Source organism: Amphiura filiformis, chromosome 7 (assembly GCF_039555335.1).
Source record: "Amphiura filiformis chromosome 7, Afil_fr2py, whole genome shotgun sequence".
Lineage (NCBI taxonomy): Eukaryota > Metazoa > Echinodermata > Ophiuroidea > Amphilepidida > Amphiuridae > Amphiura > Amphiura filiformis.
Genome location: NC_092634.1, coordinates 35,555,062 through 35,577,627, shown reverse-complemented (window position 1 = coordinate 35,577,627; position 22,566 = coordinate 35,555,062). Strand labels below are relative to the sequence as shown.

Here is a 22,566-nt window from a genome sequence, read left to right as displayed (position 1 = left end):
ATGTTTCTGAATGTAATAAATATTATAATTAAGGCAAGTGGGATGGGATAAGCATTTTTTTTTCTTTTTTAACCATTTAACTAAAAAACTGCATTGTACTTCTTACATCAATCTTATGGGAAATGAGTATGTTTTATGACCAATTATGTATTCAAAAATGTTTTAGGGTGCTTTTCCCCATTCTGAGAATAATTATGCATATATGTGATGGAAATGGCACCCCTGTATATCAGCCATCAGCATTATAGGATATCCTTTACAGAACACATACCATTCCTCTTGCATGTCACCTTCATGTTCTCAATATTTGAGTGCAAACACTGCTTACAACTGGCAACTTTTTTCTAACCTTTTGTGAATATTCTTGAAAAATATTTTGTTTTCTGGGATGTTATTAATAGCCATTTGCACCCTAGGCATAACTAAGTCCCATATCACTAAGAAAAAGATGATATTGATTCTGTTTGATCAATTTGGTGAGTCATAAACAACAAACCATGCACACAGATATAATGTGCAATTTCTGTTAAAGTGAAACAATCAATATAATTGATTCATCAAGGGAGCACACGCATGTATATACTCCACATGTATGCATAGTACTATAGTAGCCTTTATACATGCAATCATGATGCATACCAGTCTAAAATTTGAGTGAAGAAGAAAAGTACTTTCAGTGATATTTCAGCTTTGAGGAAAGGTTTATCTGCATCCAACAGTCTTGTCTTTATAGGAGAAAACCTCACCATTCCTTGGGTTATTCACCAACTTAAGTGATTTCAAGAGAATTAGACAAAAACTGAGCTCATCATCCCAACCTACTGCTATAACACATACTGTTGAGCTCTGTTGTGAATATCCAGTTTTTGGATCCAGTGGAAATCTATGTTAAAGGTAATGTCATAACAGAACAGCTTTTTTTTGTTAGTTTAATTAGTGGCAGTTTGTTTGCTTGTTTGTTTAATCATTTACTTATCAGTTTAATATCGTTTTTGGGCGAAAATGCGAAGCAATTTTCGTCCTTATTGCGATGGGTTTTGGCATACTTATTTCCTCACAGCGTTGCAGAATAAAAATAAAATAATCGTGCTGTCTATGTAATCAGGAAACTACAGAGGCGATAGTGTACATTTAAATTTGTCATTACTACTTCATGTTGATATTCAAACAATGCTATAAAGTTGTCTTACCAAGGAATGTGTTTGTATTAAAAGAAATAATTGTTTTACAACTTGGATGAACTAGAATTACTTTTATGCAAATCCGAAAATTGCAACAGATATTTTTCATTTCTTTAAGATTTAGCGGTATTGCCAGATTGTACGTATAGTTGGGCTACATTAATAGCCTCATTATAGTTTTATTGATACTGGCAAAATACTTGCCTGTATGTGCTTGTTGTTCTGCTATAGCGTATAGAATCTGTTAATGATACTTTAACATGTTTAACCACACAGCCAATTAATTTATGTCAACATGATTTTTCACAAGGCTGTGTTTATATAACTGAATTCATTTATACAAACACAACCTTGAGTAAATTAAAGAGAGTACTTAAGGGATCTGGAATGGCGTTTCGATAGTATTTTTTGTGGGACATGAGAGCACATCAGACATATGGAATTGCATTCCTAATACGAAGAATGTCTTTCTGGTATCAAATAATTTTCATTTGTTGAAAAAAGCACGATCTAATAGGCCTACAAATTTTATGACAAATTATTAAAATTTGATATTATAACAGTCCTCGAAGTAAATTTTATAAATCTAATGACATGTATATTCTTAAAGTGTATGTAGCTGGGAGGAAAAGCCGTTCAATTGAAAAATTTTGACCTTTCATATTGAAAATATGGACTTTTTGACCAAAATGACCTAATTTTTCTGTGTTTTGGGAAAAAGATCCATATCTTCAATCGTCGGCTTTTTCATCCCACCTACATACACTTTAAGTAAAAAATCATCATTTGCGAATTTCAAAAAATCAAAATTATTTTATATCAAAAGGACATTCTTCAGATTCAGAATGCAATTCAACATGTCTGATGTGCTCTAATGTCCCACAATAAATACTGTCGAAACGCTCATAACCCATCCCTTAAATGGGGAAACTTAGGCAGGCGATAAAGAGAAAATATATTTACTTTAGCACTTATGGACCCTGTCAATTGAGACTTAATGTCTGTTAAGTGAGGGCTGTTATTTGAACAGTTATGGGATTAGTTAATAATATTATTTTGATAAGTCTCAGGTGGTGGTCGCAGTGCATTCTCTAAATTCAGTAAATTTCCACCGTCAACCGTGTAATTGAATGGGATTATTTTGACATTTTAAAACGCTTGAAATATCACAAACAAATAGGCATATGTTAATAAATAATATAAATACAAGCTAAAACCGTTGGGGTTCGATATTGAAAATGCCATACGACCGGCGGTGTCACAAGTTGCCGGCTCTATCATGCCACTCGCGCCTGATAGGTTTCTACCTCTTACAAATGTTATTCGGGTCAAATTTATTGTCAGAACACGGAGATAAAATAGCATTGAAATAGAAATAGATGTATCAAGGACGTTTATGAACATTAATAAATAGATGTATCGAGCATATTACGTTTATGAGCATTAAGACATAGATGTAACAAATTGTTATACGTTTATGAACATTAATAAATAGATGTATAGAGGATGTTACGCTTATGAACATGATTTTCAACATTGTTAACAATATTGCTAGTATGTCAACAAATGAAAGTTCTGTAATTTGTTACGATTTATTTGGCCCGCTTTTTCCAGTAAATAGGCTGTCATAAATTATCCAGTGTATTTTTATTATGTCTTATCACTTGGTACACAATAGCTCACCAATCTGAAAGCCTGTTTTAATCACAATGGTCAGAATTAAATAGCCAAAATTATTAGACAAATACTGTAAAAGTCAATATTTTCGCGAGAAGATATTTTCGCGATTTTGAAGAATTTGTCAATTGCGCGAGTATTAAATTTCGCGGTTTTGATATTGATACAATAGAAACCTAATGCAAAAAGGTTATTTTCATGAGTTTTTATTTTCGCGATTTTATGTCCACTCGCGAAATTTGCGAAAATAAAAACCTCGCGAAAATTTCTACTTTTACAGTAGGCTACACTGTCCATACACTGACTACAGTCTCATTGCAAGATCATAGGCTAAGTATCGTAGTCCTTGTCATTTGAGGTACGTAAAAACATACTCATTGTGATCGATGCGAATTATAGAAACAGTTCAAACAATAAAATAACTACACCTTTATCTTGACACTTCCTCATTTGTTTGCCCTGTTCCTTTTTTAAAGGAATTTTTATTACCGTATTCGTCCGAGTATAGTCCCACGCCGAGTATAATCCCACCCCCATTTTTCAAAAAATTTCAGAATTTGTAAAAAAAAAATTTTTTTTTTTTTATTTTTTTAAGTTTTTTTTTTTTTTCGGTTTTGGAGTGTCCCTGGACCTAGACCTTGATGCTAGGATCATTCATGGTTGACCTAAAAAAAAAAAAAAAATTCAAGATATTTTGTATTTTAATATGAAAATTGATAATTTGTATTCATGTCATACTTATTAATGATTTCAAAATGCATTGAATTTGAATGCATTTTGAAATCATGAATAGACTATGACATGAATACAAATTATCAATTTTCATATTAAAAAATACAAAATATCTTGATTTTTTTTTTTTTTTTTTTTTTGAAATTGAGTATAATCCCACCCCCAATTGTGAAAAATTTTCACATAAAAAACGGGTGGGACTATACTCGGACCAATACGGTAATTTATTTTGTCAGAACTATTCCAAGTACATAGTATATTTTCAGATATGGGGGCCAATATCGAGGGCTTAGAGCTAGATCTAGTTATGTCCACAATTACATGTTACTCATTTCGGCAACAAATGGACGGTTAATTCTGCCCTCTATAATATGATGTAAGTGCCACGACTTTGGGGGTATGTACATGGTCACTTGAGGTATAGGACTTTTTATTTTTTCAGAGAAGAGCAGGTAGGGCAACAACTTAATTATATTTCTACATGTTCATACTATATGCTGAATTTTTTTTTAATTGCATCTTTGTTACTAAAATGGAGATTATAGCGCCCTCAACAGGCACTCTCTCCATAGGACTACATTTAAAGAACAGTTTTCCTCAAATTTTGCATATAATGTAGATTTCACATCTGCAATGTATTGCAAGTGGTGTCCTTGCTACTCTTCTAAATTAATTCATAAAACGTCCTCCCCAAGGTGCAGGCATTTCGAAACATAGTTTTTTGTTTGGCCTAATGATCAAAATACCAGTTGAACATGTTAACACAATGTTCATATAAACACTGTAGGCATATTACATGGGATATTTAAAGCACATATGCATTGGTGACATAGGCAATGGATTAACAGCAATTTTATGTTTGTTTTATCTCATTTGTTCAGATCAAAACTACAAAGCCACATATCTGATGGTGAAAATTAAATTTTCTTGAAAAAGATATAGAAATCTTTTTATGGAAATATTACTATATTGCTTTTAATTGGTTGGAACTATCTAAAATTTACAAATTCTAGATAAAAATTGTCTTTATTTTTTATATTTCTGTTTGCTTGAATTGCTTGCACCTCAAATGCTATGGCCAGCATAAATTAAGGCTAGTAAAATAGCATCAAATATCAAATATCACTGTTTTTGATGTTATACTATGTAAATACAGTTTGAATCAATTTATACCTAATCACAAGATGGGATACATGAGTACTCCCCCATCCAAGAATCTTGCCAAAGAACAACCAATTTAACAACTATAATGTTATAATCTTAAAACTCTTCCAACTGTTTTATCTTATAGATACAATGGCTTCAAGTACACACAAACAGCAATGGAACTTGTCAATCCACCCAGTGTGCAAATACTGCCAGATGAAATTCCACCCAGGAGACATTCCTCGCTACTTCTCCCATCTCAGGCATCATGAGATGAAGATCAAGCCATACTGGTATACCAATCCTAACATGCCACCAAAAGCTGGGTGTAGTAGGGTTTACCAAAATATCAAAGAGAGTCAGAAGACTGGAGATCAAGATCCATTAGAAGAGACAGGTTTTATAAATCTTCAGCAAGAATCAATGACTGATTCTGATGATCATCAAGAAAGAAAACTAACAGAGGTGTACCAGGATCAGTGTGATTTTGATACTTCAAAGCTACAGGTAACTGCTTACAAATTACAAAATAAGACTATGCCAGTATGCAAGTATTGCAATAAGCAGTTCCTGCACCTTGCAGTCAAGAGAAAACATGAATCAATGAAACATAAAGCAGAAAATCACCTTAAGATCCTTGTTGACAGTGAAAACCATTCTAAAACTGGAAATGAGAAATTGATGTCCAGTAACATTTCTGGAAAATATAAATGTGGCTACTGCAGCAAAACCTTCACTTATTTAAGCAGCAAAAAACAACATGAATTGCATCATACAGGAGAAAAATCTCACAAATGTAGCTACTGCAACAAAGCTTTTAGTTTATTATGCAACAAGAAAAGTCATGAATTGATTCATACAGGAGAAAAACCTTACAACTGTGGTTACTGCCCCAAAACCTTTGCTCAAATGGGGCAGAGGAAACAACATGAATTAATTCATACGGGGGAAGCACCTCACATATGTAGTTACTGCCATAGAGGCTTTACTCAGGCACATACCAAGAATCGACATGAAATGACACACACAGGAGAAAAACCATACAAATGTACTTATTGCAACAAAACCTTTGCTACACCAGGGAGCAAGACACAACATGAATTAATTCATATGGAAAAGCCTCATAAATGTAGCTACTGCAACAAAAGCTTTACTTATGCTCATGTACTCAAAACACATAAAATGACACATACAGGAGAAAAACCTCACAAATGTAGCTACTGCAACAAGGGATTTACTCAGGCAAATAACAGGAACCGACATGAAATGACCCATTGGTAGGAATACAGGGTAAAAGGTCTCACAACTGTAGCTACCTTTGGCTTATGAAACTAGAACTAGAATAATATGGGGAAAAAACCTCACAAATTTAGCTACTGCTACAAGGCCTTTACTCAGGCAAATAACAGGAACCGACATGAAATGACCCATTGGTAGCCCTAGGCAAAAATGCAATTTGTTGAAGTAAAAAACAAGATCAAAAATATTAAAAAGCAAGAAAATTCTTAGACTTGATTAAAAACGTCTTTGAACTTTATGTTTCAAGTAGTTTCCAGATACCGTCTCAAAACTATATTCTCTTCATTTCTGTGAATTTGTAAGACTGTACAATCAAACATTTTTTCTTAAGAACTTCAATTAATTTATACTTACAAAATGCTTTCTTCATCTGATGGCCTAATCACAAATTATCTGATCCACTATATTATACTTTCCCTGAATCCTGTTTTGGCATTTCCAGGAAGTGACAATGGATTGAACAGTGGATCATAAAAAATGTGACCAAGAGAAATTACACCTTTATCACAAGTTATTGCCTTGGCCCCTTTTTTGCAAATTTGGATGGCTTCCCATTCCAATATTTTTCTGAAGAAAGTGATGGGTACCTACCAAGAAGTTATGTGAGAGGGCAATGCTCCTGGAAGCTACCATGCTCCACACATTCCCAGTAAACACAAAAATGTGTTTAAGAAAGTTATTTTTTATAAACATGCTTTGGTTTACTCCAAACGCTTGAACAACATTTAAAGCCATAATGTATGATCTTACAATATGAAATTGGTTAATTTTTTTCAAACCTGATTTTTTTGCATATTTGTAATGTTTACACATGTCCCAACTTGCACCTAAATGGAATCAGCCAAATTGGTTGTCTTTGTAGGTCAACAGAGCAAAGTTTGACATATTAATTATGATAATATGTCCTCCCATAGAACTGCGTGTTAAATGGCCAAAATAACCAGTGGGGTTTCTTTCACTTTACCTTGTTATATCAACCTAAAATGGACAGCAATTGGACTTTACCTTGTTATATCAACCTAAATTGGACAGTTATATCAACCTAAAATGGACAGCAACCTAAAATGGTCAGTTATTAATAATATTATTTCAACATTTTGAATAAAGAAATACAAAATCAAAATTTGACGGAAATCGTACATTAAGGCTTTAAATGTTGGGTTATATAAAGGTCATGAAAATGTTTTTAAAACATACAACAAAAATACTCCCAGTGTTGAAGATTAAGGTCATGTCTTCCATAGGTGGTTTATGGATTTCAACTACAACAGCCCATTGTGGTTCTCCTCTTCTTCAAATCATACTTAATTAATTACAGGTCCCTTCATGTCCACTTTTGAATTCCATTAACCCCTGAGCACTAGCTGCGAACTAACATTGCCTCTGATTGGTCAAAATTAATACACTTTAATCACCAATCAGAATGGAGCTTTGCAACTAATTCACCCCAATTTTTGTGTGTGGTGAAATTATTCTAACAATATTGCTGATTGGTCCAATTGATAATGAAAACTTCTTTTTTTTTTTTTTGGCAGGTAGTTCTCATGGCATTAAAATGACTTACCTTTTGGTTGAGTGTTTTTTTTTCTCCTTCAGTCATGCCGATTCTTATTTTCATTGTTGTCAGCTCTTTCTGTAGTTTTTTCTTGGCCTCCTTCAGCTGGGCATTTTCTTCAGATGAGGGACTTGCATTGGTTCCTCTTCCTGCATCTGTAATCAATCAAGCAATCAAGCAATCAATCAATCAAATTATCACATCACACAATTTCCTATTAGAGTATAGCAATTTCTGTAAAAGTAAGTAAACAAATAAGGAGAAGACCAAAAAAGTTTTGGAAGGGAAAAAGAAAAAGGGTCCGAAAAAGTGCCACAATTTTTCATTTTCAGTGCATTTTGCCAAAATATTGAAAAATGCACCCCAAATTGTTGTTTTTTTGAAAGAAAATATGTACACAGAATCTCCCAACATATATACTCTCTTTTTCAGCCTATTACACCAATATAACATTTAATTAGGCCTAATTGCTGGGCTGAATTTTACTTGGTACTCCCTGTCAGTTTTAATCTTGATGCGCACAATGTCTGGTAGTTTAGATTGAATTAAAAGAATTTCCTCTCTCTATGCTCAAAGAGAGTAAATACGAGGGGGTATCCAAAAGTTTTTGACATCACCCAGAAGCGAAGGAGCTATATCGATGAAATTTTGTCAGTGTAATTACTGGTCCTTCTGTACATTATGGTCCAAAAATGGTCTCATAAGTATGTTTACTTTTTTTTACAGGTGGCGCTAGATGGGCAGTAGGCGCATAACCTGTAAAATTGTGAAAATTGAGGCTACTAGCGTGACTTTCCTGCATTTGAAGGGTTAGGCCTACAATGCTCAGAAAATCTATGATGAAATGAAAGCTATCTCACGGTGATGATTGCCCATCATATGGCACTGTTGCTTTTGAAAAAGGAATTTCCAAAAGCAACAGATGCCACATGTCCCTCACAGATCATCCAAGAAGTGGGCGTCCATTCTTTCTTGATCATCGCCAGTGAAAAATTCAAGAAAGTGGAGGATCTTAACCATCAAATGGTTATATGTTTACTTTTCACTTTTTCTGAGCATCCACCTGTAAAAGAAACTAAACATACTTTTTTTCACCATTTTACAGGTTATGTACGCCTACTGCCCATCTAATTACACCTGTAAAAAAGTCTACTTAAGTATCATTTTTGGACCATATTGTACAGAAGGACCAGTAATTACACTGACAAAATTTCATCGATATAGCTCCTTCGCTTCTTGGTGATGTCAAAAACTTTTGGATACCCCCTCGTAGTTTAAATGATTTGCAGGAGTGGCATTCGTTTCATTGTTCTTCATCTTCAATTAGGCCTCAAAAAAAATTGTTTGATTGGCGTAACCAAACCGACCCTAAAAGTAGGCCCCACCCTAGACTTTTTTTTGCAAAACTACGTAATAGAAAAATAAAGAAATTAAACAAATTAAAATTCAGTTTTTAAAAAAAGAGTGAAAATGTTCCAATGCTTTTATCGAACACAATTTATAGTTTAAAAAGTGAAAAAAAAATTCCGACCTACCTACACTAATTTTTTTATGTTACGCCAATCAAACAATTTATTTTGAGGCCTTATGTTTCTTTTTCTTTCCCTAGGACAGCAGGTTTATTAGCCTGGCTTGAGCATTTTGCTTGAGCTTGGTCCCACTAGGACAGAAGTGCATGTCTGCACGGACGAGTCTGACCCACCAGTTTAAACAAACAAAAAAGGTCATACACCCCATAAAAACTCGAGATTTCCTGCGTTTTCAGATACTATTTTTATCTTCACAAGATTATTTTCAAATCATTTGGGGATGAGCAACAGCAAAGGATGAGATTAAATGTATATCTGGGTTATCTGAGACAAACCACCACAACCTTGAGTTTCCTCATTCAAATTCACCCCACCCTATAAAACCTTCCAGACGATGGTGGCCGACATCCATTTAATGTGGCAACAGCCAATAGCGTAAACAAAACAGACAATGTGACGGCAACACTGCCTGGACATTGCCCCGAGCCAAGGTGCGTTTTTAGCTCTATTGGTCCTGTTGAAGAAAAAAAAAATGCACAAAATGTTTCCCAGTGCAATGTTTACATTTTCATATGAAAATAAATAATATTGGATTCAAAATGAATGTGAAAAAAAAAGTTTTATTTGCCGGCAGTGGGGATTGAACCCAGACCTCTTGCGTGGGAGGTACCAATACCAACCACTACACCACGTATACATTGTTTCACAACGGGGAAATTTTAGTATATATCATAACATACCGTGTGTTATTCATACAAAAAATTTTAAAAACAGTACTTACAATGAGGTTCATTGTTGAACCTCAACGGATTTAGACTGATAAAATATTGCTTGATAATATACATACACTTTTGGAATTATTTGAGACATTTTCGTGTTTACGTGTTAAACTAATGACGACGCCAAAATTCAGTCAATCTTGGCATTTCCCCGAAACCTTCAGAATTCCTCACTTTTCCGATATTATGTTTCCATGTGGACAGGATAGAAATGAGTAAAGGATTAAATTAAACACATATACCATACAGGGTGTCCCAGGAAAAATTACAGAGCAAATGAATTTGGACGTAAGTCGAGAAATACACTGTAGACATCAAAATCCACAAATCTATGCGATGAAATTGACAATTACATAACGCATGCATCAATTCACTTCATTCCAAGTTTAAAAGAAAGATCATTCAACACAATGTGTACTAAAGTGGTTAAATGTTAATGGGCTTCATGTTTTGTTCTGTGAAATCCTTTTCGTTCTTTTTAAACAATCTGTTTCTTTCAAAATATTTAATTAGGTTTTGTTCAGATTTGAAAACAACCGGCACGATATTGAAAATGAAAGCTTGCATGTAAGATGATGCTCGGTACTTGTAAATATATTTTTCGTTAATGTTGATATAAATGTTGCATAAAGAATTATTACATAAAAGATTCCCAACTGGCTTAAAAAAACTCACAGACATTTAAGTTTTTGGAATCTTTCGTAGAAATTGTAATGCAAAGTTTTAATCTTTTAAAACTTCAACATTAATGTTGCATGGTATCAAAAATCACACGTAAACTGTAAGCACTTGATCTTTGTCATTCTTGGCTCAAATGTTCTTTGGAAATTTAAAATATCATAACATATTTGCACAACCTAAAGAATTAAAGTTGGAAAGCTTCCAATTGCACTAATCAAAGTTTTCTCGGACAAAATGTTATTCATCTTCAGTGAAAGCATGAATAACATAACACCGTGGTATTATAAAATAGATAATTGGACTAAACTTAATGAGATACACAAACTTTAGGAAGCGGTGAGCGAGTATAAAAAAACGCCAGTGATCAAACTTGGAATGAATGCATTGATGCGCACATTATGTAATTGTTAATTTCTTCGCAATCAGTCACCCGAATCAAATAACATTTTTGTACGTGATGCACAATAAAATAGGCTATGCGTTACATTTTAAATGTTTTGATTCCAATGTCTACTTCTCGACTTACGTTGAATTTTATTCACTCTGTAATTTTTTCTGGGACACCCTGTATATGGGTTAAACGAAACACAACCTTGAGTTTTCCATCTGTAAAATCTTAAGATTTTCTTATTCTTCAGATATTATTCTGAAAGATGAGCAAAAGATTAAATTATTTAAATATGTATTTATCTGGGTTATCTGAAAAAAGCAACACAGCCTTGAGTTTTTCCTCATCCAAATTTTATAACATAGAAAATCACTTTGTAAATCTTAATCTATGTCAACTTATTCAAAAAATTCTAAGAACTGTCATCAAAGTATTTGTAAATTACTGCTCAGGCAATAATTAATTTCAGATATTTTAATTTGCCCACAACATGCTTCATCTTTTGTAGCATATTTACAGAAAACAGCTACTAAATAGCTTATGGGTCAAACGTTATCAAGCATTCTGCAATCTCAACATCTCTTTTCAATGCTCTGCATGCTAGCCATAGACTTCAACATAAAAAGATATTTTCTCAAAATTTCAAGAGCTATCTTAAGAACCGCTAAACCAATACTAGGCTTGCTTGTACTCATTTAAATGCATTTTGCATGCTGATTCCAAATATGGTCATAAAAATTTACAATTCTAAAATATTTGAATTTTTCCAAAAATTTTGAAACTTGTCAGTCGACACTCGTTTGGAGAGCGTTAAAGATGTTTTCCAAATGAATACAGGTGTACCATGTAACTGACAAGTGACATATTCACAAGGCTATTGCATCAGGGCTCAAATTGGAAAAAGGAAATCATTTTGTGAGATGGTACAAAAGTGGGATCAATCAGTAAGGGGGTTAATGTGGCCAATCACACCCCCTCTTCCTACCCCTCCTCATTCCCAGGATAATTGCACATGGGTTAGGCAAATGTTAAGGTGGCTGTTACCCCAGACAGCCATGAAAAGCAAACCTTCAAGCGATATACAGTATTTTGGTAGGAAAGAGTCCATTGTTATGATTGAACATATATATAGACATGTTTCTACTGGATAAAATGTAGATAACAGGGTTTCAAATTCGAGGAGAACCCGAGAACCGGTTCTCCTGAAGGTTCTCGCTGGATAACAACTAGGAGAACCAAAATTGGTTCTCGTAAGCTTCTAATTGTCAGACCGCATGTTGTGTAATATTTTACCTTTTTGCAAAAAATGATGATGTAACAGGATAAACTACCATAGTAATACTAGATGAATACAATTTTTGAATAGATATCGCCCTGCACTACAATGTTCACATGAACCAAAGGTTCTTGCAAAAGCCCTTTGCGAGAACCTAAACAGGTTCCGTAATTTATTGCGAATTTGAACCCCTGGATATAATGCTATATCTTTTTAGGGCACAAAACGAGGGCAAGTTCTACCCACAGAAATACGAGCTCTAAACCAATTATACATCAAAACATTCACATGCATAAAAAAGGCTATAAATAGCTAATTGATATAGATCAAATTTACGATAGATTAGTATCTACCATTAAAATGATAAATTTGTATAGAGAAACACTATTTGCATTACATTATAGGTTCTTTTGATATAGTGAGTATGTGTTTTATTCCCCCATGGCAATTTACAATTCATCTTGTGTCCAAATTACCAGTGTTTATACTGTCAGAATTTGTATGTAATCAAATTAAGATGGTTCAAATTGCGTGGCTGCAGAAAAAAATGCTGATGCCACTCAAATGGCAGCTGTTTTCATTACATTTACAGAGCTGCAATCAAATTATTTTAAATTGATTAATTTTTCCAAAACTACAAAAATCATGTAAGAATGCAAGGAGTACAATAACTCCCTCTAGGCTAAATATGCAAAGTGATATTGATACAAGGTGATACCTCTCCCATGTGAGTTTTAATGATGGTGATAAGGGGATGATGAAGATGATGATGATGATGATGATGATGATGATGATGATGATGATTATTTGAGAAAATAAAATCATTACATGTTTAATTCGCCGGCAGATCTGCCATGATCTATTGTGGTGTGTGGTGGTGCACGCAATCACATGTGAGTGCACGCAGGTTCGAATCCGAACAGTTCTGATTTTTCTCTCCTTTATTATAGTGTCAGTTTGCCTGAGGTTTGTTTCTCTAATATATATTTTCTCAGGCCAGGCATGTATTCTCCTCTGTGATCCTTTCATTTAATATTTTAATGTCTCACAATGACTGATGTCCTGCTAGCAAACAGTATATAGGCCGCCCCTCTATTTATTATTTTATTTTCATATGAACAACATCTGACAATTTTATTTACTTATCATTTACTCTAAAGCCATTAAAAAAATAATTTTACTCCCTTTGCGGGGATCACTGTTGCAAATTATACTAATCTTACTTCTCTGGTTTTGCTGAACTGTGACGTACTTACTATCAACTTGATATCACATTTTAACTTAAAACTAACTACACTGATTATAATCTTCATGTACGTGTAGACAGAAATACTTGTATGACGCAAGTGATCCAAGCACACAATAAGCCACTTGTCCGATGGATTTATTTTTAGGTTAATATTTGAAAAGTTTGAATCCTTTTGTTATCTTACATAATAGAACAATTTCCATCTTGATTAGAACTGAAATTTATTAAAACTGACATAAATGCCGCTACAATGGGTAGATAGCAATGCATACTGTACTATAATGGGATAGATAAAAACATATGTAGGCCTATACTATACTATACTATCAGGGGTAGATAACAACACATACGGTTTTATGAATACTGTGCTATCAGGGGTAGATAGCAATACACACTATATACCATATGTGCTGTGTTATCAGGGGTAGATGGCAACACCCATTGTATGTATACTGTGCTATCAGGGATAGATAGCAATGCATACTGTATTATGCATATTGTGTTATCAGTGGTAGATAGCAATGCATACTGTATTATGCATACTGTGCTATCAGAGGTAGATAGCAATGCATACTGTATTATGTATACTGTGCTATCAGGGGTAGGTAGCAATGCATACTGTATTATGCATACTGTGTTATCAGTGGTAGATAGCAATGCATACTGTATTTTGCATACTGTGCTATCAGGGGTAGATAGCAATGCATACTGTATTTTGCATACTGTGCTATCAGTGGTAGATAGTAATACATACTGTATTATGCATACTGTGCTATCAGGGGTAGATAGCAATGCATACTGTATTATGCATACTCTGCTATCAGGGGTAGATATACTGTATTATGCATACTGTGCTATCAGGGGTAGATAGCAATACATACTGTATTATGCATACTGTGCTATCAGGGATAGATAGCAATGCATATTGTATTATGCATACTGTGCTATCAGAGGTAGATAGCAATGCATGTTGTATTATGCATACTGTGCTATTAGGGGTAGATAGCAATACTTACTGTATTATGCATACTATGCTATCAGGGGTAGATAGTAATACATACTGTATTATGCATACTGTGCTATCAGGGGTAGATAGCAATACTTACTGTATTATGCATACTATGCTATCAGGGGTAGATAGTAATATACATACTGTATTATGCATACTGTGCTATCAGGGGTAGATAGCAATATAAAGTATCGAAACGATATAGATGGTCAGATATATCGGGAACTGAAATATATAGCACAAATGTATATAAAGCGCATTTTGATACCTCTTTTGTTGCTCTACGATATCATTTGGTCGAGTTATGGGCGCTTGAGTGGCTTCAAGTCGGATTTTGAAAGTTATTTCCAGCGGTTTATTCAAAATCTCGCATTTTGACAAAACTACAGCACCTGAAGTCTTGATTTTTGCAGAGAATCTTTGTTTACCAAAGTCAAAGTACATTACAATCATGCAAAAACCTGAATTCAAAATTTTTTGAGGCGTTCTCCTCAGCAAATGTTATATAATATGGCTTTAATTATGCATACTATGCTGTATATAGCTATACATACTTTATTATGTATACTGTGCTATCAGAGGTAGATTGTAATGCATACTGTATTATGCATACTGTGCTATCAGGGGTAGATAGCAATGCATACTGTATTATGCATACTGTGCTATCAGAGGTAGATAGCAATGTATACTGTATTATGCATACTGTGCTATCAGGGGTAGATAGCAATACTTACTGTATTATGCATACTGTGCTATCAGGGGTAGATAGCAATACTTACTGTATTATGCATACTGTGCTATCAGGGGTAGATAGCAATACATACTGTATTATGTATACTGTGCTATCAGGGGTAGGTAGCAATGCATACTGTATTATGCATACTGTGCTATCAGAGGTAGATAGCAATGTATACTGTATTATGCATACTGTGCTATCAGAGGTAGATAGCAATGCATACTGTATTATGTATACTGTGCTATCAGGGGTAGGTAGCAATGCATACTGTATTATGCATACTGTGTTATCAGTGGTAGATAGCAATGCATACTGTATTTTGCATACTGTGCTATCAGGGGTAGATAGCAATGCATACTGTATTTTGCATACTGTGCTATCAGTGGTAGATAGCAATTCATACTGTGTTATGCATACTGTGCTATCAGGGGTAGATAGCAATACATACTGTATTATGCATACTGTGCTATCAGGGGTAGATAGCAATACATACTGTATTATGCATACTATGCTATCAGGGGTAGATAGCAATGCATACTGTATTATGCATACTGTGCTATCAGGGGTAGATAGCAATGTATACTGTATTATGCATACTGTGCTATCAGGGGTGATAGCAATGCATACTGTATTATGCATACTGTGCTATCAGGGGTAGATAGCAATACATACTGTATTATGCATACTGTGCTATCAGGGGTAGATAGCAATGCATACTGTATTATGCATACTCTGCTATCAGGGGTAGATATACTGTATTATGCATACTGTGCTATCAGGGGTAGATAGCAATACATACTGTATTATGCATACTGTGCTATCAGGGATAGATAGCAATGCATATTGTATTATGCATACTGTGCTATCAGAGGTAGATAGCAATGCATGTTGTATTATGCATACTGTGCTATCAGGGGTAGATAGCAATACTTACTGTATTATGCATACTATGCTATCAGGGGTAGATAGTAATACATACTGTATTATGCATACTGTGCTATCAGGGGTAGATAGCAATACTTACTGTATTATGCATACTATGCTATCAGGGGTAGATAGTAATATACATACTGTATTATGCATACTGTGCTATCAGGGGTAGATAGCAATATAAAGTATCGAAACGATATAGATGGTCAGATATATCGGGAACTGAAATATATAGCACAAATGTATATAAAGCGCATTTTGATACCTCTTTTGTTGCTCTACTGATATCATTTGGTCGAGTTATGGGCGCTTGAGTGGCTTCAAGTCGGATTTTGAAAGTTATTTCCAGCGGTTTATTCAAAATCTCGCATTTTGACAAAACTACAGCACCTGAAGTCTTGATTTTTGCAGAGAATCTTTGTTTACCAAAGTCAAAGTACATTACAATCATGCAAAAACCTGAATTCAAAATTTTTTTGAGGGCGTTCTCCTCAGCAAATGTTATATAATATGGCTTTAATTATGCATACTATGCTGTATATAGCTATACATACTTTATTATGTATACTGTGCTATCAGAGGTAGATTGTAATGCATACTGTATTATGCATACTGTGCTATCAGGGTAGATAGCAATGCATACTGTATTATGCATACTGTGCTATCAGAGGTAGATAGCAATGTATACTGTATTATGCATACTGTGCTATCAGGGGTAGATAGCAATACTTACTGTATTATGCATACTGTGCTATCAGGGGTAGATAGCAATACTTACTGTATTATGCATACTGTGCTATCAGGGGTAGATAGCAATACATACTGTATTATGTATACTGTGCTATCAGGGGTAGGTAGCAATGCATACTGTATTATGCATACTGTGCTATCAGAGGTAGATAGCAATGTATACTGTATTATGCATACTGTGCTATCAGAGGTAGATAGCAATGCATACTGTATTATGTATACTGTATTAGGTAGCAATGCATACTGTATTATGCATACTGTGTTATCAGTGGTAGATAGCAATGCATACTGTATTTTGCATACTGTGCTATCAGGGGTAGATAGCAATGCATACTGTATTTTGCATACTGTGCTATCAGTGGTAGATAGCAATTCATACTGTGTTATGCATACTGTGCTATCAGGGGTAGATAGCAATGTGTATTATGCATACTGTGTTATCAGCTATCAGGGGTAGATAGCAATGCATACTGTATTATGCATACTGTGCTATCAGGGGTAGATAGCAATGTATACTGTATTATGCATACTGTGCTATCAGGGGTAGATAGCAATGCATACTGTATTATGCATACTGTGCTATCAGGGGTAGATAGCAATACATACTGTATTATGCATACTGTGCTATCAGGGCTAGATAGCAATACATACTGTATTATGCATACTATGCTATCAGGGGTAGATAGCAATACATACTTTATTATAGCAAACTGTGCTATCAGGGATAGATAGCAATACATACTGTATTATGCATACTGTGCTATCAGGGGTAGATAGCAATACTTACTGTATTATGCATACTGTGCTATCAGGGGTAGATAGCAATACTTACTGTATTATGCATACTGTGCTATCAGGGGTAGATAGCAATACTTACTGTATTATGCATACTGTGCTATCAGGGGTAGATAGCAATACATACTGTATTATGCATACTGTGCTATCAGGGGTAGATAGCAATGCATACAGTATTATGCATACTGTGCTATCAGGGGTAGATAGCAATTCATACTTTATTATGCATACTATGCTATCAGGGGTAGATAGCAATGCATACTGTATTATGCATAATGTGCTATTAGGGGTAGATAGCAATAATGATATAATGAAACAGATACATGCTCATTGTCAGTTATGAACATAAGTACATTGTGTCCCAGTGCTATCAGATTAGGCTAAAACAATGTTAAGTCTTCACAAAAAGTAACATAGCGATTATAAATATGCATATAGCTTCAGAAATATTATTCACATTTTTGATTTTGATTTGATTTGTTCGGGTTTTGACAACCCTGGATAACCCAAGAAAGCCTCTATTGAAGCTTATTTCCATTGGGGTCCATTTGAACACCGGGACGGGTTAGGAACAGTCAGGGGTTAACACCCTACTCTTTTTCGAAACTGGCTGCGAGATACATGTACAGGTATGGCTCTCTGTACACGGGACCGACCGACGGCTTAACGTCCCCTCCGAAGGACGGAGTACTTTCATGATTCATTTACCCAATTCTAAATGAACCATGGGAGAACGGAAGTCTGAATTTAATCTACAGAAGTTGCCAATTAATTTCAGACTTTTTTTTCCAAGTCAATATCCCAGCAAATCACCACCGCCGGGAATCGAACCCGGGACCTCATGCACTAAAGGCAAGTACCCTAACCATTGCGCCACGCTCTCCTTGCACAATATTTAAAATAGAAAGGGTGGTTTATTTAAGCGCATTTTGATACTACATACGTCCAATACTGACAACAGAGTAGTGCTTTCATAGAAAAATAACAAAATTTAAAAGTTACAGTTTACAGCAATCAAAGGCATATTACGCAAGCATTGTTGCATGTAAAACCTGCCATTTAATCTTGACACTGAATTCAAATCAATGCAAATCAGTGCAACTTTTAAATTCAGGGATTTTTCTTTAAAAATACGAATGCCATTGAATGAGGGATCAAAATGCACGGAAATAAAGCATCCTTCATACATACTCACGATATAACGACGTTTCTGATTGGATTTGCACACTTTTTTGCTGGTCATAAATACCATTTATGACCAGTACGCAGGGTATAAACAAGCTGCGTCACGCAGCGATGGAACCCAATTAACACGATCCACGATTTGCTAGTGTTGCGTACACGCCAAGCATGTCACCGCGCCCATCTCACGCGGAGCGAAACGATGACGCGTATCACGCGTTGACTCCGGTCGTTGACCTCATGAGCCGAGCTGCTTCCTGCAAGTAGGCCTACTCATTTCCTTCCAATTTATGAAGGAAAACGGTATGGAAATGTTATTTAAACTTGTAAATCCTTATTATTTTCCTCTGTATTGAATTTCTAAGAATGTTGGGTATGTATGAACGGGGTCACGCCTCGGGCATAAACAGCGATCATGCCCGAAATCCTATGAATGAACCCCTAATTCTTTCTCCTTCTTTCTATCTTGAAAAATTGTGAATACGATTAATAGTTATGATAATAGGCGCATTTATAACAGCTGCATTACTTTTTGTGAAGTCTTTATTTGTTTTTCCACAGGTTGTCTGAAAACCAAAATTCAAAATGTGTTTTTGTTTCATATAAAGAAGGGACTTATGGCAACATGGGGTCTCCCCATCAGTCCGAAACACAGTCAGTCCGAACCACCGCTAGTCCAACTTTTCAGGGTTAGGGTTAGGTTTAGGGTTAGGGTTACATTAAGGGTTAGATTTAGGTTTAGGGTTAGGTAAGCTTAAAATTCGGACTAGCGGTGGTTTGGACTGACAGGGTTTCGGACTGACGGGTGTACCCCACAACACATACCTCACATCACAAATATTATTGTCAAATTAGTACAGAGTAGGTTAGATGAACATTGAAAATTTAAGAAAATTATGCACTGATTTTCATACGATTTATTTATTTCATAATCCCTGTAAACAAACTGGACTACAAAACAATCTGAAATAGAACATTTTTGTTAACCATGTTTTGCTTAAAAAATTTAACTTTTTTTGAATTTCTCAAATAAAAATTGCAGTAAAATTGCTAAAAAAAAACGAGACGTGTGTGGCCAACGAGAAACAAACTCGTTTTTTATCAGCCTTATGCTTATAAATGTAGCTTTTGCGGCTGGGGAATTTTAAGTCTATCAAAGTCAATTTGTTCATCAAGTTTTGACCCAGTATCTGACATTGTATGCCAGGCTGACCTAAGTGAATTGGAAATAATAAATTGGACCAAATTGCAAAATCAAATTACATTTTCATTCTACATGTCTATAGCGCTATTCCTGTTTAAATCCATACACCCCCCTATGGAAGACATAACCTCAATCTCCTACATAGGGAGTGTGAATTTCAAATGGGGTTACCTGAATGAGTGAATCCATTTGAAATCTACACCCAGTGTATGGGATTAAGGTCATGTTTTACATAGGGGGTGTATGGATTTCAACAGGAATAGCCAATTGGCATGTGAGTGACATTTTTCTAGAATGGCAAAAATTGTGTGGTAAATTTCAAAGCGATTTTCTTCTTTATAAATATGAACGGCAAAAAAGGCTTTGATAAATGTCATACAACTGAACTTAACCATAGAGCTTAAACACGGGGAGCATGGACTTCACATGTCGTAATGTCTGCATATCACTTATAAACTTGCGGGTAAATAGTGTATATGGATTGTTTCGCCACATGCCGCCCTGCAAACTGTCATTGTTTGTGCCTGCTTGTTTGCAATTCACATGTAATACAATGCACAAACCTTTATAATGTTATAGAATTGCAGATTCATACGTAGTGGTAATAACAATGAAAATTATTAATTTAAACTTCAACACTACTTGTTTATTTCGCTTACCGGGAGCGCTTTCGAGGAACTTCCTCGTCATCAGCCGATGTTGATAGCTCTGATGTTTTCTTGGGAGCTATCCAGATCAAGCAGCAGGGACTTTCATTGAACCGAGACACAGGATTGGAACTAGATCCTGTGTGGGACAACCTGATCAAACCCAGCGGCAACAGGGGCAGGAAACTTCTGACTTCGGTGACGCCTAGGCGAAATGTCAACCGTGCTAGCATGGTCAACCATGGTCAACCATGGTCAAAACATGGTTGACCATGGTTAACTATGGTCAGCGATGATCAGCCATGGTGGCTTGACCATGGTCAACCATGGTTGCCATGGTCACCATGGTATACCATGGTCGACCATGCTTTAGCATGGCCGAGCATGGTCAGCCATGGTCTTCACCTCACTTTTAAGTATACCATGGTCAACCATGCTTTATCATGGGTGAGCATGGTCAGCCATGTTCATCACCTCACTTGACCATGGTTGACCATGGTCACTTCAAGTATACCATGGTCAATCATGCTTTAGCATGGGTGAGCATGGTCAGCCATGGTCATCATCACCTCACCTGACCATGGTCACTTCAGAAGTATACCATGGTCAACCATGCTTTAGCATGTGTGAGCATGGTCAGCCATGGTCATCACCTCACCTGACCATGGTTGACCATGGTTACTTCAAGTATACCATGGTCAACCATGCTTTAGCATGGCTGAGCATGGTCAGCCATGGTCATCACCTCACCTGACCATGGTTGACCATGGTCACTTTTAAGTATACCATGGTCGACCATGCTTTAGCATGGCTGAGCATTGTCAGCCATGGTCATCACCTCACCTGACCATGGTTGACTCTGGGTAGTAAATGAGAAAAAGCACCCTCTGTTGTTATTAATCGTATTTAATGCGTATTTACAACGTTGTGAATAAATATTTGACACCATAGAATATAAAAACTAGTAATTTGATAAGTTAAAATAAGATTTTTAACGGAATAAATCTAAGTAATATGATTATGCAGTTTATTTCGTTAAATATTTACCCCATAATTTCCCTCATTCTTCAGGCCCTGCCCTCTATCGGGTGCTAATTTAAAGTTTAAGCTTGATTGCTATTGTTTCTTTCTATTGTTTCTTCCTTGATTGCTATTGTTTCTTAACCATGGTCAAACATGCAAATTTTTGACCATGGTTGACCATGGTCACTTTAGATAGACCATGGTTGACCATGGTCTTTGGCCGTGGTGCCATATTTCAAAAACATGGTTGACCATGGTTGACCATGGTCAAAAACATGGTTGACCATGGTCAAAAACATGGTTGACCATGGTCAAAAACATGGTTGACCATGGTCAAAAACATGGTTGACCATGGTCAAAACCCTGGTTGTTGAACTATGGTTGACAATGGTTCAACCATGGTCAAACATGCGAAGTTTTAACCATGGTCACTTTAGATAGACCATGGTCAAAAGGTTAACCATGGTTGACCATGGTCTCTGGCCATGGTGCAATTTTTCAAAAGCATGGTTGACCATGGTTTGACCATGGTCAAAACCCATGGTTGAACCATGGTTGACCATGGTTAACCATAGTTCAACCATGCCTTTTTCGCATAGGCGTCATCAAGTGTGATGTCACCTGATCAGGTTGGTCCTTAGCCGTTTCCAAGAAAACATCAGAGCTAACAACATCGGCTGATGACGAGGAAGTTCCTCGAAAGCGCTCCCGGTAAGCGAAATAAACAAGTAGTGTTGAAGTTTAAATTAATAAATTTCTTTGTAATGTTCATGCTTAAAATTAAATGCCAATTATTGT

The 22,566-nt window shown here is 35.5% G+C and overlaps 2 protein-coding genes across 5 annotated transcripts in view; one reads left to right on the top strand and one right to left on the bottom strand.

Annotated features, from left to right (window-relative positions):
- The window catches only part of LOC140157107 (uncharacterized), a 262,345-nt gene that overhangs the window by 218,804 nt on the left and 20,975 nt on the right, over positions 1 to 22,566 (bottom strand). For all 4 annotated transcript variants that reach the window (XM_072180178.1, XM_072180180.1, XM_072180177.1 and 1 more), the window contains exon 6: positions 7,600 to 7,745. In XM_072180178.1, the coding sequence (XP_072036279.1) occupies positions 7,600 to 7,745 (146 nt within the window). The remainder of the gene's footprint in view (positions 1 to 7,599; positions 7,746 to 22,566) is intronic.
- On the top strand, positions 28 to 7,434 carry LOC140157112 (uncharacterized). The gene is made up of 2 exons (XM_072180187.1): positions 28 to 894; positions 4,882 to 7,434. Exon 2 carries the CDS (start codon positions 4,887 to 4,889, stop codon positions 6,015 to 6,017), a length of 1,131 nt encoding a protein of 376 aa, XP_072036288.1. The 5' UTR covers positions 28 to 894; positions 4,882 to 4,886; the 3' UTR covers positions 6,018 to 7,434.

Coding starts and splice junctions, on each gene's coding strand:
- LOC140157112 (XM_072180187.1), top strand. CDS start 4,887: ATGGCTTCAAGTACACACAAACAGCAATGGAACTTGTCAATCCACCCA.